This window comes from Lissotriton vulgaris, chromosome 1_1 (genome assembly GCF_964263255.1).
Source record: "Lissotriton vulgaris chromosome 1_1, aLisVul1.2, whole genome shotgun sequence".
NCBI classification, from domain to species: domain Eukaryota; kingdom Metazoa; phylum Chordata; class Amphibia; order Caudata; family Salamandridae; genus Lissotriton; species Lissotriton vulgaris.
In genome coordinates, this window is record NC_141685.1 from 471,433,115 (window position 1) to 471,450,460 (window position 17,346).

At 47.1% G+C, this 17,346-nt stretch overlaps 1 protein-coding gene across 2 annotated transcripts in view; it reads right to left on the minus strand.

Moving 5' to 3' along the window:
• The window catches only part of SERBP1 (SERPINE1 mRNA binding protein 1), a 134,431-nt gene extending 123,588 nt beyond the window's left edge, over window positions 1-10,843 (minus strand). For both annotated transcript variants that reach the window (XM_086953841.1, XM_086953840.1), the window contains exon 1: window positions 10,438-10,843. In XM_086953841.1, coding sequence (XP_086809967.1) covers window positions 10,438-10,708 — 271 coding nt within the window. In that variant the 5' untranslated portion in view covers window positions 10,709-10,843. The remainder of the gene's footprint in view (window positions 1-10,437) is intronic.
• Window positions 10,844-17,346: the final 6,503 nt, after the last annotated feature.

Consider the following 17,346-nt stretch of genomic DNA (forward strand, 5'->3'; position numbering starts at 1 on the left):
GGTATTTTAGGGCACTGGGAGGTCCCTCTGAATTCCAATACGGAGAGGTGGCTTGTGTCTTATTAGGGTGAACCTCCAGGGGTAGTGCATATGTCCCTGGTGCGCAGTTGGTTTATTCCAGCATGCAGGGTTTGGCGAGTCCGCCACTTTATTGTTGTATTTCAGGATTGCTCGACAGCCAGAGCTGCACGTACTAGAGCAAGAAGATCACATCTGCCAACCTCAGGGTCCAATCAACAAGGGTGCGGTGCAGACACTCTCGCTTCACATTTGCTGGTGCTGGATCTGCAACTACAAGCACCCACGTCGGCAGCAGGGATTAGTCTGATTTTCTGAGGTCCCCACCAAGGCTAGGGGCCACTGCTGCATTTCCTCCACTGTGCGCATCAAATTCCTCTTACCATAGTAGGTCCGGCCAGATCGCCCGTCTCAGTCGCAGCTCAGTCAGCAGACTGGAAGCAGTCCCAGCACTATCCACAGGGACCTGAACCATCCGGCAGCCGCTGCCTGTGGAGGTCTCACTTCATACCTCCGATATCCAGCACTCCAGCCAGGCTGTATACTTGCTCCGCTCCTCCACTGCCCTCGAGCAGGGCACTCCGGATCAAGGAGGCCTGTGTTCAAATCCAGTTGCCCAGGATATAGTGCCCACTGAGGTGTGCATGACACATCGTGCCTGCCGATGCAGCCAGGACCGCCCTGACACTCCTCAATCACACATCTCGGCTCTTACCATAAGGCCTCGGAGGGTCTATGGATCTCCCTCAGGTCCGCACCCAGAGCTGCAGATGCATGTCAACAGCCGCCTCGACCCACGGACTCCAAATTAAAGGCTGGCCTTCAAGGTTATGATGGCGCCTGGAGGTTCTTTGCCTCTTTGCACCTGCTGTGGTGCCCAGGTCCACCCGGCAGTCTCTCCCTCGCAGCATCGCTGAATCTGCTTCAGGTCCACAGGAACTGGGCTGCGCGTTTTCGGCCGCTTCTGATCTCCTGCTCGTTATAATCAGGAGGTCTATGTTCTGCGCAGGTTGGATCCTCCGGTGCAGCTGCATCCCCAGCCAGCAGGCCAGAGGCCGCAGAGCGGTCTCAGCACCTCTGTTTTGATCTGCACAGATGGTGCAGGCTGCGACCTGGCTTCCACTGCCACAGGTTAGGGATTCTTAGTGCGCTCCTTTCGTAAGGATTAATGGCAAATTATCTCACCTGGCAGAGCCCTCTCAGCGAGTGGCCATCTTGCTGCTCAACGAGACCACACACGCCAATTTAATAAATGTTGACTGCAATATAAAAACAATTGAGCCTCTTCCATTATGAAATGGTAGGCTTTAGCCATGTGCAATGCCATAGTGACAAGTGAGCAAAGCAGACTGGCCCCACTGAGCTGAGTTTAAGCTCAGGATAGAAGTACAGTACATCCACCTGTCCCTAAAAAATGTAAACAGTTTGCAGGAAGGGAGAAGACTACACAGTTTTATACCAGTACGAGTTCAAAATTAGATGGTGTGAGGTTCAAGTACCCTGAGTTGTTGGGTACCAGACAGCTCAGAGCTATGCACAAATTCACAATTATTTTGTGAGCGGAGGTTAGGACACAGATGCGCATGACAAATTGTGTTGCGTGCTACTGTAGTGTTCTCTGGATGCCAGTGTTGCTGAATGTGCAAAGGAGCCCTATGCCTCACTGGCAGAGAGATACAAACGGTGTGAACAAAGATGTCCTGCTGGGGCAGAACGGTGACTGTGTTTACTGTGGCTGAACGTTTTTAATGTACTAATCTACTGTAATATGAAAAGTTTGTTTTACAGGTAGCATATCATATTCTGACAAAATTGACACCATAAAAAAGGTGCTGACCGTAACTTTGCATTGCAACATTGAATATATTATAGCAGCTTGAGGAATTTCTACTACAAGCACTTCACATAGTACATCATGCAAATATTTTAGTTGGTTACTATAATCGTTTACAATAACATTTATAAAAACACAAAAGAAAAACACTAGCAGTGACATTGGAGTGCAAAAAAAACTTGAAAAACCAAATCGCTCTTATCAACCCTATATTCATTCATGATGTCCCAAAAAATTCTCTCTACTGGTAAAAGCTGAATTGAGGTCATTAAAAGCTAAATAAAGATATCTCTGCTTGACAATGGTATATTTTGCTACAAAATTATACATTTTGAGGGATTGTTGGATCATACTAAAGCCGATTCGAAAGCCAAACTGGAAATTAGACAAAATATGGTTCTCCTCAGCCCAAACTCAAGCTGATCCAATAGAATTCAACCTGCAGTCTTAATTGAATCCAAGAGCGAAATGGGGCAGCAGAATCAGGGTTGGTATATCACTTTTTAAAAATGGGATACCTAGAAACCTGGTCTCTTTATTAGTTAACTCTTTTATATATACAAATGTTTAAGTATGTATGTCCTAAACAGATTCTCTTCGGAATACCAGCATAGGATATATATGATTATGTTTTAATATTGTATTGTTATGGTTACTTAACCGAAATAATTAATGAATGAATGAATGAATGAATAATGGATATGATCTAAAGGGAACAAGACTTAGGTGGGCCACAGATTACTGTACATTGTGCATGAGTGGAACCAACAGTGACAGATTGTTCTTAAATAAATTGATTGGTACTCCCATAATTTCCAAGAGTAGTACCATTACGACTTCTGTTTATGGCTGCCACCAGCTCAGAGAGCTCAAAATCTAAATCAACACCTGTGTAACGCTCTCTGCATCCACAATCTGACTTAGATTTGGGAGAGGATACGGGGGACACGTATACACACACACACCTCTGAAACGTTCTACCCATTTATCATGGAAAATCACTGTATAAGTGGTAGAACGGGACAAATCCTTGAAAAAAAGGGGAATATTAATAACCTGCCATCACTAGAAACAAGTTTACATGGAACGCTGGCTTTGGTAAGTCCCTTTTCACTGCAATTATTCGTTTTATAAGCCACCAAAGAGACAGGTGTGATTGGAATAACAACCACTCCGCATTTAAGTGAATCGAAAGAAAAATGTACGATCACTCTATATATTTCAGAGTATGCAGTGCAAGAAAACATCCAGTAAGAACTGAAATAATAAACATGAATGGCTATATGACAACTTCTCCCAGGGAAAGTGTTCAGGGAAAGTGTTTGAGCGACTGAATTAGGGCACATATCTGTGACAAACTTCAAATTATACTTGGCTACAAAAAATGCAATGCATCCCGATAGGCAGTGTGGGAGCAATGTATCAGCACCTCACTCAGACTAAACAATCCAAAGGAAATAGATGATAACATGTTACACAGTCAACCGAGACAGATGAAGCACCCCCGAATCTACAAGTAACACGGGCCAAACTCCCACACACATCTCTTTAAAAAGATATTGTTTGAGGAGTCAAAGTTATTATAGAAATTAACATGAAAATGTCTACATAGACACTTGCTGCTAGATAAGAGATGGCATGGAGGAGATTGAGACAAATTGGTCAGTACTGCATAAACATTTCACATGTCTGCAATGTAAGGCACAGGGTCTTGAATTATTCGTCCAAAATCACGATTATTGGTCAATTTCTGTGGACAGGATTAGAACTAGAATGTCCAGGTGCGAAGTCAACAGTAACACTACCTCGTATTAATTTTCTTACCAAACTGGTTCTGTTGTACAGCATAGCCCTCTGCTAGACTAGCGCGCCACCAAGTCCTCCCAAAAACTCAAGACAAGTAAACAAATGTATTTTGTAGCCCCAAAATTCCTTCATATTTTCAGAATACTTTAAAAAAATGTTCAGTTTTCAATTTTTAGGCATAGATTACAGTAAACTGCTAATCATACGTAATGTTATACTTTTTACGTATGTAGGTTTTATTAATCTGCTAATTTTATTTCACGGACTCCCTGCACAGACGTAGACTCACTGGGGTCCAGCGGCTAAGTTTATGAACCACTGTAAAGATGATGGCACTATTATAGATTATATTTTAGGTCCTCTTTTTTGTTGTGCAATGTGGTAGATTATTATACAGAGGTATCAGTTTTTAGTGATCATAATCCTGCTCTATTGGAAATGAAGCATACAGATCTACTTTCATTAAAAACAGTGACACAGAGGGGGACTAAACGTGGCCGTAAAAGATCAGAGGCGTGGGTTAAAATGGACAAAAACAGTCCCTGAAACATTCCTTCAAGAGGTTCTGACAAAGGTAGAGGATGAAGTGGCAATATGGCTAGCAAATCGAACACAAAACAAAGATGTTATATTGGGGTTTGATAACATTTGTATAGAAATTAACCATAGTCTACAGACAGAATCAAAACAGAAGCCGCTTCAAGGCAAAAGATGGTTTGATAAAAAATTTCTAAAGCGCATGGAGATTTACTTAAAGCATTGAAAGCGTGCAAATATAGCTAGCGCAAAGAGTGTATATAAAAAAAAAAGCTATTTTAGAGCGGAAAAGGGATTTGAAAGATGTAGCATGGGCCCAACTACTCGACCCCGAAACCTTAAAAAATAGTGGTTTATTCTGGAAAATCATAAATCAGCCATTATTTTCGGCTGATGAGAATACCCCCCTTGAGGCAAATATCCCAGACAAGGGTTGGATCCAACATTTCAGAAAAATATACTCAGAAATTAGTAACTAAGAGGCCCCTGCTGTAATTCTTGAGGCTACAGTAGTGGAATCTATTAACGTAGAGGTCTCTGCCGTCATTTTTGAGGCGGCAGAAGTGGAAAGGGCAATAGACCTGACTTTGAAAAACAAAGCACCGGGCCCTGATGGGGTACCGGCGAACGTTTTCAAATGTGCCCCGAAATTTTGGTCTAAAGTTTTATGTAACGTTTTAACGCTCTCAAACACTACAACATCCCGGCCTCATGGAAAAAATCTATTATCATTTCGTCTTTTAAAAGGGTAACAGGCAAGACCCCTCCTGTTACAGACCCATTTCACTGATTGATTAGTCTGTGAAAATATTGGGCCGGGTTATTTTATCTAAACTGAATGATTGGTTGAACGAGAAAGGAGTCCTATCAAATGTTCAGTACGGATTTAGACCAAAAAGGAGCACGATAGATCAAGGACTTAACTTGCACTTATTGGTGGATACACACACTAGGGCCAAGGAGGGGTCCATGTACCTGGGGTTCATGGACCTCTCGTCTGCCTTTGACCTCGTAAATAGCTAAAAACTGTGGCAAATCCTAATCGACATGGGACTGGACAGGGCTCTAGTTAATCTCCTAGAGGATTTGCACACTGGCCTCATAGCATCGGTTAGAGTAACCTCGGAGGGTCGATGCACTAGTCACTTTAACTCTGAAAGGGGTGTTAGGCAGGGGTGCATACTGGCACCCCTCCTATTTACCATTTATATAAATGCACTGGAACCAGCGTTAAAAGAGGCTTCCCTTGACATCCTGGGTATAGGAGAACTTGGTATTTCAGTTCTTCTATACGCGGATGATGCGGTCTTGCTTTCACGGACTGGTGTTGGTTTACAACGCCTCTTGGATGCTTTTGAAGACGTCATGGGTTCTCTGGACCTAAAGATAAATGTAAAGAAGTCTCAAATCATGATAATGGCAGGAGTAATAAGAATAGGAATCTAAAAACATTCACATGTGGCAAACAAGAGCTATGTAGAGTAGCCACTTTTCCATATATGGGGATAACCTTTGATGAGAGAGGCAATTGGGGTCCACAGTTAAAAAAACATAAATATTTCCCTTGCTAGATCATCCTCTGCACTTCAGGGCTTTTCGAAAAAATTAGGGGCAAGGCCAATAGCAACTTTATTGAAAATCTATAAAGCAAAATGCCTTGCGGTGGCCACATATGGTAGTGTAATTTGGGGATACTGTTCTCCGGACAGTATACAGACTACAGAGAATAAATTTTTAAGAGCTGTCCTCTCTGTGCCACAGTCCACTCCATCTTACATAATCCACACTGAATTAGTAGTAGGATATATTTCAGATATGATTAAAATGGCACCTGTCCTAGCTTGGTTGAAGATCTGGTTGAACCAGGAAATCCCCCTTAACCACATCATTCTAAAAAGACTGTTTGCAGCTAGATAGAGCAAATAAAATCCTTTGGCTAGCTTACATCAGACAGTCTTGTTAAGCTAGGGAGACCAGAGCTCTTTTTTTCCCCGGCGCCCATAACAAAGGACATCGCCTTGATCAAGGGTATGATGGGAGAATTGCCAAGCATGGAGAGGGAACAAATGGAATTACAGAAATCAACAGTGAGGGCTAGCATTATTATGAGCACCCAAGTAGGCCCTGAATTGTACTTAACTACTGTGAATCAAGCCTATCACCGATTTCTTTTAACCCAATTTTTAGTTTAACTTGATTCACCTGAACCTTGGTAATTTTCCAACCTGGAGTACCCCTGATAATGCAATGCTGTGTTCTTGTGACAATTTTTCCACCCAGAATACAATGCACTTTCTGATGTTCTGTGGTCACTACGCGGCAGTAAGGACGAAATATTTGATCCCTATTTTAAAGGAGGCAGGGTTTATTCAGGTAAAGCCAGCACTCCTGTATTTACAGCTATTGCAGACCCCCAGAATTATGTTTCATGTTGCAAATTTCCTAGTGGGGGCTGTCAGGATCAAGAAGAAGAAGATGACCAATAACTCGGTTTTATAGTGGATGAAATCAAATATTGTTTATACTATAGGGAATGTTTACTGTATGAAATTGATATGTGTAAATGCAAAATGTATGAGATAATTTAGTCCTACCTAACTGACCTCTTTTTACTGTATTTTTAAAGGAAAATATTTTTTATATCTTTTTGTAAACATCTTGACTGTGTAAATTAATAATGAGTTTATCTTGTATCAATTATGTATTTTAGATCATGTGAATATTGTATAGTGTATTGTATAGTGCTATTGTCTTTTTATGATATTGATTTATCGAAATAAAGTATTTTGACTGATTGACTGACACTGTTCTTGACACTGTTCTTGAGAAGTTAAAAGTTGCCATTAGTTTTAATGAGAAACTTTAAAAGTGAAATGCTCCACAAAATGCCTGTGTCCATTCTCAATAGGAGAATAGTTGCTTATGGGTGGCCTTGTTAGTGGACAAAGTAACCTCTACTGTACTGATATGTACTATTTTGTTTGGCCATCTAACTCCTTGTACAAGTAAGATGTGTTTATTAAACAATGATTAGTAGCCTATGTAGGACATTAACTCGTTTCCAAGGTTGTTTAAAGAAAAGTAAAATGACAGTATCACTTACACCATGGAAGTAAAAAAAAAAAAATGTTTTATTGATTCAAATATAAAACCACTGCTAAACACAGAGTAATTTTTAATGAAATTACATCGTCATAGTAGTTACCAGCGAGAAATAAATATGCTTTTTTTATTAGCAGTGAAAATTCTAGAGATAAAAAAACTAATTCACGAAAATGCGCATAATTATTTGTTTAACAAAATAGCAGGGCTTTCTGAATATCAGTTTGTTGGCTGCCATGCACAAGCAGGAGTCACTATTGCTCAGCTCAGTAATATTCATTATACAGACCTTCAAAGCACTAAGGGCCGAGCAAACCACGACTGGATTCCAGCACGTGGTACCCAGGTTGCACAGACAGCAAAATCAAACTATTTATTTCCCCACTGTATATTTTAATCATGGTGTGGCAGAGTGAATGTATCTTATTGGATTTTGTCATCTGCATTAATTTTATTTAGTCCATTCTTGATCAACTGACATCTTGACGGTTATCATAATTTTGTTTCAATAATACACAGACATCAGGTCTAAAAGAAGAGCTATGTGCTTACTGGACGAGGAGCGCATTTAATACGAAGCTCTTTGTAAACTTCATACAGAAGGGCACGCTGCCTGCATGTACAACTTGCCAAAGATTATTGGGGTAATCGTACGAAAAGGAACATCATGAAAAGCTCCAAAGACGTTTTGAAAAAAGATGATTGCCTAAACCCGGAAGCCCACATTCCCCAGGAAGACCAGTGATGATTTGCCCGAGAGCAACAAAATAGCTACATTGGGATCAAAAATAAAAGTAAGTGGTGTAGCTGAGTTTGCACGATACTAAAAGATTTGGCGGAATACTGAGGAAATGCTACTTTAAAAAACTCTTACTAAGCAAACTGTGACCCTCACAGCTGTCATGCAGTAGCCCTCACACCTGTTACTGCTACAATTAGAAAAAATTCAAGGCATGTGGCGTACCACTATAAAATGAAATATCCATTTCTGCTTTTCTCAGCAAGTTGTACAACAGTCTGATGGATTCTCCGTGTAGTTCCTGTGTGTTAGTGAAAGTTAGAAACTCGTGTTTTAGTTCGATAATACCACTAATGTCAAAATATATATTAAGGCACAAGTGAAGGCAGTGTCGCCATAAGAGGTCCAATGACTATAAATGAAAATTTGGCGTGGGTATTATGAGTGATACAACAAACGGGATAGGACACTGAAAATAGGTTCCTCGCTAAATTACACACCTAAATTCTTCGACGATGTCGGCAAATGTGAAGAAAAAAAGTGCACTGCTAAGTAAAATGTTGAATTTGGCAGTTCAAGTAAAGACATCACTGGCCTTCCTGGAAATAAAACGAGTAAGCTTAAATTACACACGTGACGCTAAGCATTGTCCAATCTATCGGTATGGTAAAATAAATGCAAAGTCAAGTCAGCATGTATTTTGCACGCCTTCAGCAAGTTACTCCCATTCAACTCGTCAATACAATATGACAGGCACCCCTGAACACTGCATTTCGCTGATAATGGGAGAAGAGTAAGCCGAGCTTAAATAGTGCAGATATGCCACACAGCATGTACATGTAAAGTGAAACCATTAACTAGACCAGTTAAATATAAAAATGCCGCTTTATTCATTCGTTAACGCATTCGCCCCAATGAAAGACTGAAGACAATGGCAGCTAGCACGCGGGGCCCTTTAAAAACTGAACTTGTGTGCTTTGGTGATAAATTCTTTTTTTTTTAACTCCCGTTTTTGACTGCCAGTTATTACTTCTTTGCTATACAGTATAAAAGCAATACATTAAAGTTAACAAATTGCTCGAGTTGCCTTTAAAAAAAACTTAATTTATTGCAAATGCGTTCATGCTGGTAGCATACATTCAGGGGTGAAAAAAAACCTTATGAAAAATTTCGATTTGCAAGGTACACCTATCTACGCTTTAAATTTATGACCCTTTACACAAAAATAGAATGTATACACAGCAGAAACAAAGTTACTTACTGTGGGATTGGGCCTCTGACTAATACATTTTTTTTTAAGACAGACAAGATTCGGCAAGGTCCTGGAGAGTAAATTATCTCGTATGAAGAGTGTTGATTGGATCGGGCAAGAGCGCAAACAAATATGGTTGGAAAATTGCAGTGTTTTGGTACGCGTTGTTAAGTAGAACAGATGCAACATTTTCAAGTCCATCCTATAACAGATGCAAACATTGGAGAAAACTCCCCCTTTGGTTTAATAACAGCTGTGCCAACATCCTTTGCACGGTGGGAATACTAGTATTACACTAGTTCAAACGTACAGCCACACAAAGTTTGAGGAATGATAATTATTTAGCATTAGAACGAAATGGGGCAAGAAGTACAGTCCACTAGCAGGCTTGTAACTGACTCCAAGACACACGTGTTTAGACACCGGCTATAAACTATGGTTGGTAAAGAATAACTCAACTCGAGGGCTCCAGTTTCATCTTATAACATTCACAATATAATGTCCTACAAGAGAGCTGTCATTTTCCCCCATAATGTAATCAGTAGTTAATCACATATCATGGTGGCTAGAAAATAAACAAAAGACGCCCTGCATCTCGGAAGCTACTATTCACATCAGACCGGTTTCAAAAGGAGGCATTCAACAATGGGCGGGCCCCCACACTCCCGCCAAAGACGTACCCAAGGCTCTCCGTGTCAAGGACGGTGAGAGCAGCAGCCTTCTCTTGCGATGCACTAGGCGCGGGGGCCCTTTCCCCGGTTGGCAACCAGCGGCGCAGGGCGGGCTCCTATTTGGGGCCATGTCATTCTCCCGCCTGGAGGGAGGCGGCGCTGCCAGTGTTGTGACAGCCCAGCCCCCTCCGCCTCACCACGAGGGTAAGGCCTGCAAGCCAAGCCGCGGTAAAGCCGCAGAAGCAGCTTTACCGGAGACGAGGAGTCTGCACGGCGCAACAATAAAAAGGTTCAGTCTCAACGGAGGAAGCAACATGAGCACGGGCACTGGAAGAAGATGCAGTGACCGTTTCAGAGACATAATAGCACAACCATAAATGCACAGCACCTCTACGGACAGTTGCGTAGTTCTTTATCGGAACACGGTAGGGACGCGCTAGGTACACCAGCCGACCCGCCCCCTCCCAACTGCACTCACCCTCCTTCTTGAGCGTGACGGGGGGCTGCAGCGGTGCCTCCTCCTTCTTGTCGGGCAGAGGAACCTTGCGGTCTTTCTGTGACTCCTTCCTGAGCTGCTTGGCAGCCTGAGCCGCGGTCTTGCCCGACCCCGGACCACCGGGACCACCGCCACTCTCCTTCTTACTCTGCGCGGCCTTTAGCACCTCAAACGGGTCCGACTCGTCGTCGAAAAGCTGGTCGAACCGGTTGGTTACGACGCAGCCGAAGCCTTCCTGTAGATGTCCGGGCATGATGGCCCCTTTTAGCGGCGATACTCCTCCGATGCGGCGGGGCCTGGAGCGAGCGCTCGCTGTCTGAGTGCCACAAGATGGCTGGGAAAGAGACCGTCTTCTCTTCCGGCGCCTGGGAACATCCGGGACTTCTAACCCCAGAGCATCATGGGCGGTGTAGGCCGCTTACGCCAGCACTTGGGCTGGAACCAAAGGGTTGTTTACCATTGAGACTGCAAATCCCGGCATGCGCTGTTGTTTCTACGCTGGGCCTGCGCCTGTTACCAGTTCAGAAGGGTATTGGATAGGCCACACTGTAAACAGCACAGCACAAGGACCTGACGGCTGCGCAGCTTGCCTCGTGCTAGTCTCGCAGAGACAAGCATTTCAGGGGGATTCGGGGTGAGCCCTTTAGAACTGATAGATATAACCAGAGGCTGATCTGCGGCCTTGGCACCTGCCTTGCTATTTTTTTCTTTTTGCAGTTTTAATATATCGCGAACTCGACCCGTATTGGAGCGCTTCACATGACAAATACACCAATAGTGCCCCACGTACAAGGCATCCATTCTCCATGTCAATAAGTGTGTTTCAAAGGACATAAATATGCTCACTGGTTCACACATCCCTATGTAGGATGGGGGGAATTCCAATTTCTGGGTAAAAAAGTTTTATTTTCTGAACCTCGATATTCTCCTTTGCAAGTGTTCATAATCAAGTTCCCAGCTCCAATGATAAGAACTGATAGATAACCAGAGGCTGATCTGCGGCCCTGGCACCTGCCTTGCTATTTTTTTCTTTTTGCAGTTTTAATATATCGCGAACTCGACCCGAAGATATTGGGGCGCTTCACATGACAAAGACACCAATAGTGCCCCACGTACAAGTCATCCATTCTCCATGTCAATAAGTGTGTCTCCAATGACATAAATATGCTCACTGGTGCTCATGCACATCCCTATGTAGGATGGGGGGAATTCCAATTTCTGGGTAAAAAAGTTTTATTTTCTGAACCTCGATGTTCTCCTATGCAAGTGTTCATAATCAAGTTCCCAGCTCCAATGATAAGAACAGTGATCAAATGCAGAGCCGTTTTTTAGGTCTCGTGACCTATCAATGCGAGAAGTGAGACTATAGGGCTTTAAACAAACTTTAACTAACTGGCGATTTGGTGCTGTGCCCGAGCGCTTTTAGGTCAATGCGCAAGCGCATTGACCTAAAATGCGCGTGCACAGCATCAAATCGCCAGCCATCTGTTGCCCAGCTTGGTGCCGCTCCACCCCCTGCCAGATCAAAGGCTTTCACGGCCGGCCGGCCGTGCTTTCAGTTTCACGGCCAGCCGGCCGTGTAAAGTGCACTTTTTATTTACGATGCCCACCATGCAGCCTTCTTGAGCTGTTCTTTTGATGGATGAATGTGGTTGCTTTGATTTCAATTTTTAGTCACTGAACGTGCGCTGCAATGGATTTCTTTAGCTTAAAAGAATTGTTAAGTTATTGGTCTTTGTCAGTAATGCTCCGTTTCTTTTTGCACAATATATGCAGTTTGCAGAAGCACTATTTTTTGGGCAATGTGATTTTCTTTTTCACCAGCTTTCTTATTTGTCTTTTCATACTCTTTATTTAGTTGTGTTGGTGACTTTTTATTATCGGCTGTAGAATGTGCTGTATTCACACAGCTAAGTGGATAGTCTTATTTATTTCTAAATGATCATGGCTGGTTAAGGTTGCGAGTCAGCGCAAAATAAATCATTATTTTATATTGTATAATCCGCACTTGATGCATGCGGGTTCAATGTAATCCAACACCACATCCACCACCACCACATCCACCACCACATCCACACCCACCACCACATCCACCACCACATCCAACACATCCACCACCACTTTCACCACCACCACATCCACCACCGCATCCACCAACACCACATCCACCACCACCACCACATCCACCACCGCATCCACCACCACCACATACACCACCACATCCACCACCACATCCACCACCACTTTCACCACACCCAGCACCACCACATCCACCACACCCACCACCACTGCATCCACCACCACCAACACCCCATCCACCACCACCACCGCATCCACCACCACCACATACACCACCACATCCACCACCACATCCACCAACACTTTAACCACAACCACCACCACTACATCCACCACACCCACCACTACTACATCCACCACCCCATCCACCACCCCATTCACCACCACTGCATCCACCATCACCACCGCATCCACCACCACCACATCCACCGCATCCACCACCACCACCACCACATCCACACCCACCACCACATCCACCATCACCTCGACATCCACCATGACATCCACCACCACCACCACCTCCACCACCACCACCACATCCACCACCACTTTCACCACATCTAACATTTCCACCACCACTACATCCACCACCACCAACACCACATCCACCACCAACACCACATCCACCACCACCACATCCACCACCACATCCACCAACACTTTAACCACACCCAGCACCACCACATCCACCACACCCACCACCACTACATCCACCACCCCATCCACCACCACCCCATCCACCATCACTGCATCCACCACCACCACCGCATCCACCACCACCACATCCACCGCATCCACCACCACATCCACCATCACCACCACATCCACAACCACATCCACCACCACATCCACCACCACATCCACCGCCACATCCACCGCCACATCCACCACCACATCCACATCCACCGCATCACCACCACATCCACCACCGCATCCACCAACACCACATCCACCACCACCACCACATACACCACCACATACACCACCACATACACCACCACATACACCACCACCACCGCATCCACCAACACCACATCCACCACCACATCCACCACCGCACCCACCACCACCACATACACCACCACATCCACCACCACATCCACCAACACTTTAACCACAACCACCACCACTACATCCACTACCACTACATCCACCACCCCATCCACCACCACCACCCCATTCACCACCACTGCATCCACCATCACCACCGCATCCACCACCATCACATCCACCGCATCGACCACCACATCTACCATCACCACCACATCCACCACCACATCCACCATCACCTCCACATCCACCATGACATCCACCGCCACATCCACCACCACATCCACATACACCACATCCACATACACCACATCTACCACCACCACATCCACATCCACCACATCCACCACCACCACCACATCCCCCACCACCACACCCACCACCACCACATCCACCACCACATCCAACACATCCACCACCGCATCCACCACCACCACACCCAACACCTCATCCACCACCACATACACCACACCCACCACCACTACATCCACCACACCCACCACCACTACATCCACCACCCCCACCACCACTACATCCACCACCCCATCCACCACCACCACTGCATCCACCACCACCACCGCATCCACCACCACCACATCCACTGCATCCACCACCACCCCCACCACCACAACCACCGCCACATCCACCATCACCTCCACATCCACCGCATCCACCACCACCACATCCACCACCACATCCACCACATCCACCACCACATCCACCACCACTTTCACCACATCCACCACCACCACATCCACCACGTCCACCACCACTTCCACCACCACCACATACACCACATCCACCACCACCACCACCACCACATCCACCACCGCATCCACCACCACCACATACACCAACACTTTAACCACACCCACCACCACCACATCCACCACACCCACCACCACTACATCCACCACCCCATCCACCACCACCACCACTGCATCCACCATCACCACCGCATCCACCACCACCACATCCACCACATCCACCATCACCTGCACATCCACCATGACATCCACCGCCACATCCACCACCACATCCACCTCCACTGCATCCACCTCCACCGCATCCACCACCACCGCATCCACCACCACAGCATCCACCACCACAGCATCCACCACCACAGCATCCACAACCACAGCATCCACGACCACAGCATCCACCACCACCACATCCACCACCACCACATCCAGCATCACCACCACCTCCACATCCACCATGACATCCACCTCCACATCCACCACCACATCCACATCCACCACCACCACATCCACCACCACCACCACATCCACCACCACACCCACCACATCCACCACCACATCCACCACCACATCCAACACTTCCACCACCACATCCACCACATCCACCACCACATCCACCACCACTTCCACCACCACCACATCCACCACCGCATCCACCACATCCACCACCACCACCGCATCCACCAACACCACATCCACTGCATCCACCACCACCACCACCACCATCACCCCCACCACCACATCCACCACCACATCCACCATCACCTCCACATCCACCATGACATCCAACGCCACATCCACATCCACCACCACATCTAACACGTCCACCACCACTTCCACCACCACCACATCCACCACCACCACCGCATCCACCAACACCACATCCACCACCACAACCACATCCACCACCACCACATACACCACCACACACACCCACATCCACCACCACATCCACCAACACTTTAACCACACCCACCACCACTACATCCACCACCACCACCCCATCCACCACCACTGCATCCACCATCACCACCACATCCACCACCACATCCACCATCACCTGCACATCTACCATGACATCCACTGCCACATCCACCACCACATCCACCGCATCCACCACCACCGCATCCACCACCACCACCACATCCACCACCACCACATCCACCCCATCCACCACCACATCCACCATCACCATTTCCACATCCACCATAACATCCACCACCACATCCACATACACCACATCCACCACCACCACATCCACCACATCCACCACCACCACCATATCCACCACCACATCCAAAACTTCCACCACCCCCGCATCCACCACCGCATCCACCACCACCACATCCACCACCACATCCACACCCACCACCACATCCACCACCACATCCAACACCACATCCAACACATCCACCACCACTTCCACCACCGCATCCACCACCACCACATCCACCACCACCACCGCATCCACCAACACCACATCCACCACCGCATCCACCACCACCACATACACCACCACATCCACCACCACATCCACCACCACATCCACCACCACTTTCACCACACCCAGCACCACCACATCCACCACACCCACCACCACTACATCCACCACACCCACCACCACTACATCCACCACCCCACCACCACTACATCCACCACCCCATCCACCACCACCACTGCATCCACCACCACCACCGCATCCACCACCACCACATCCACTGCATCCACCCCCACCCCCACCACCACAACCACCACCACATCCACCATCACCTCCACATCCACCATGACATCCACCACATCCACATCCACCGCATCCACCACCACCACATCCACCACCACTTTCACCACATCCACCACCACCACATCCACCACTTCCACCACATCCACCACCCCCACTGCATCCACCAACACCACATCCACCACCACCACCACATCCACCACCGCATCCACCACCACCACATACACCACCACATACACCATCACATCCACCAACACTTTAACCACACCCACCACCACCACATCCACCACACCCACCACCACTACATCCACCACCCCATCCACCAACACCACCACCACTGCATCCACCATCACCACCGCATCCACCACCACCACAGCCACCACATCCACCACCACATCCACCATGACATCCACCGCCACATCCACCACCACATCCACCTCCACCTCCACCGCATCCACCTCCACCGCATCCACCACCACCGCATCCACCACCACCGCATCCACAACCACAGCATCCACCACCACAGCATCCACCACCACCACATCCACCACCACCACATCCACCACCACATCCAGCATCACCACCACCTCCACATCCACCATGACATCCACCTCCACATCCACCACCACATCCGCATACACCGCATCCACCACCACCACATCCACTGCATCCACCACATCCACCACCACACCCACCACCACACCCACCACATCCACCACCACATCCACCACCACATCCAACACCACCGCATCCACCACCGCATCCACCACCACATCCACCACCACATCCACACCCACCACCACATCCACCACATCCACCACCACTTCCACCACCACCGCATCCACCACCACCACCACCACATCCACCACCGCATCCACCACCACCACATCCACCACCGCATCCAGCAACACCACATCCACTGCATCCACCACCACCACCATCACCCCCACCACCACATCCACCATCACCTCCACATCCACCATGACATCCAACGCCACATCCACATCCACCACCACATCTAACACGTCCACCACCACTTCCACCACCACCACATCCACCACCGCATCCACCACCACCACATCCACCACCACCGCATCCACCACCACCACATCCACCACCACATCCACACCCACCACCACATCCAACACCACATCCAACACATCCACCACCACTTCCACCACCACCGCATCCACCACCACCGCATCCACCACCGCATCCACCACCACCACATCCACCACCACCACCGCATCCACCAACACCACA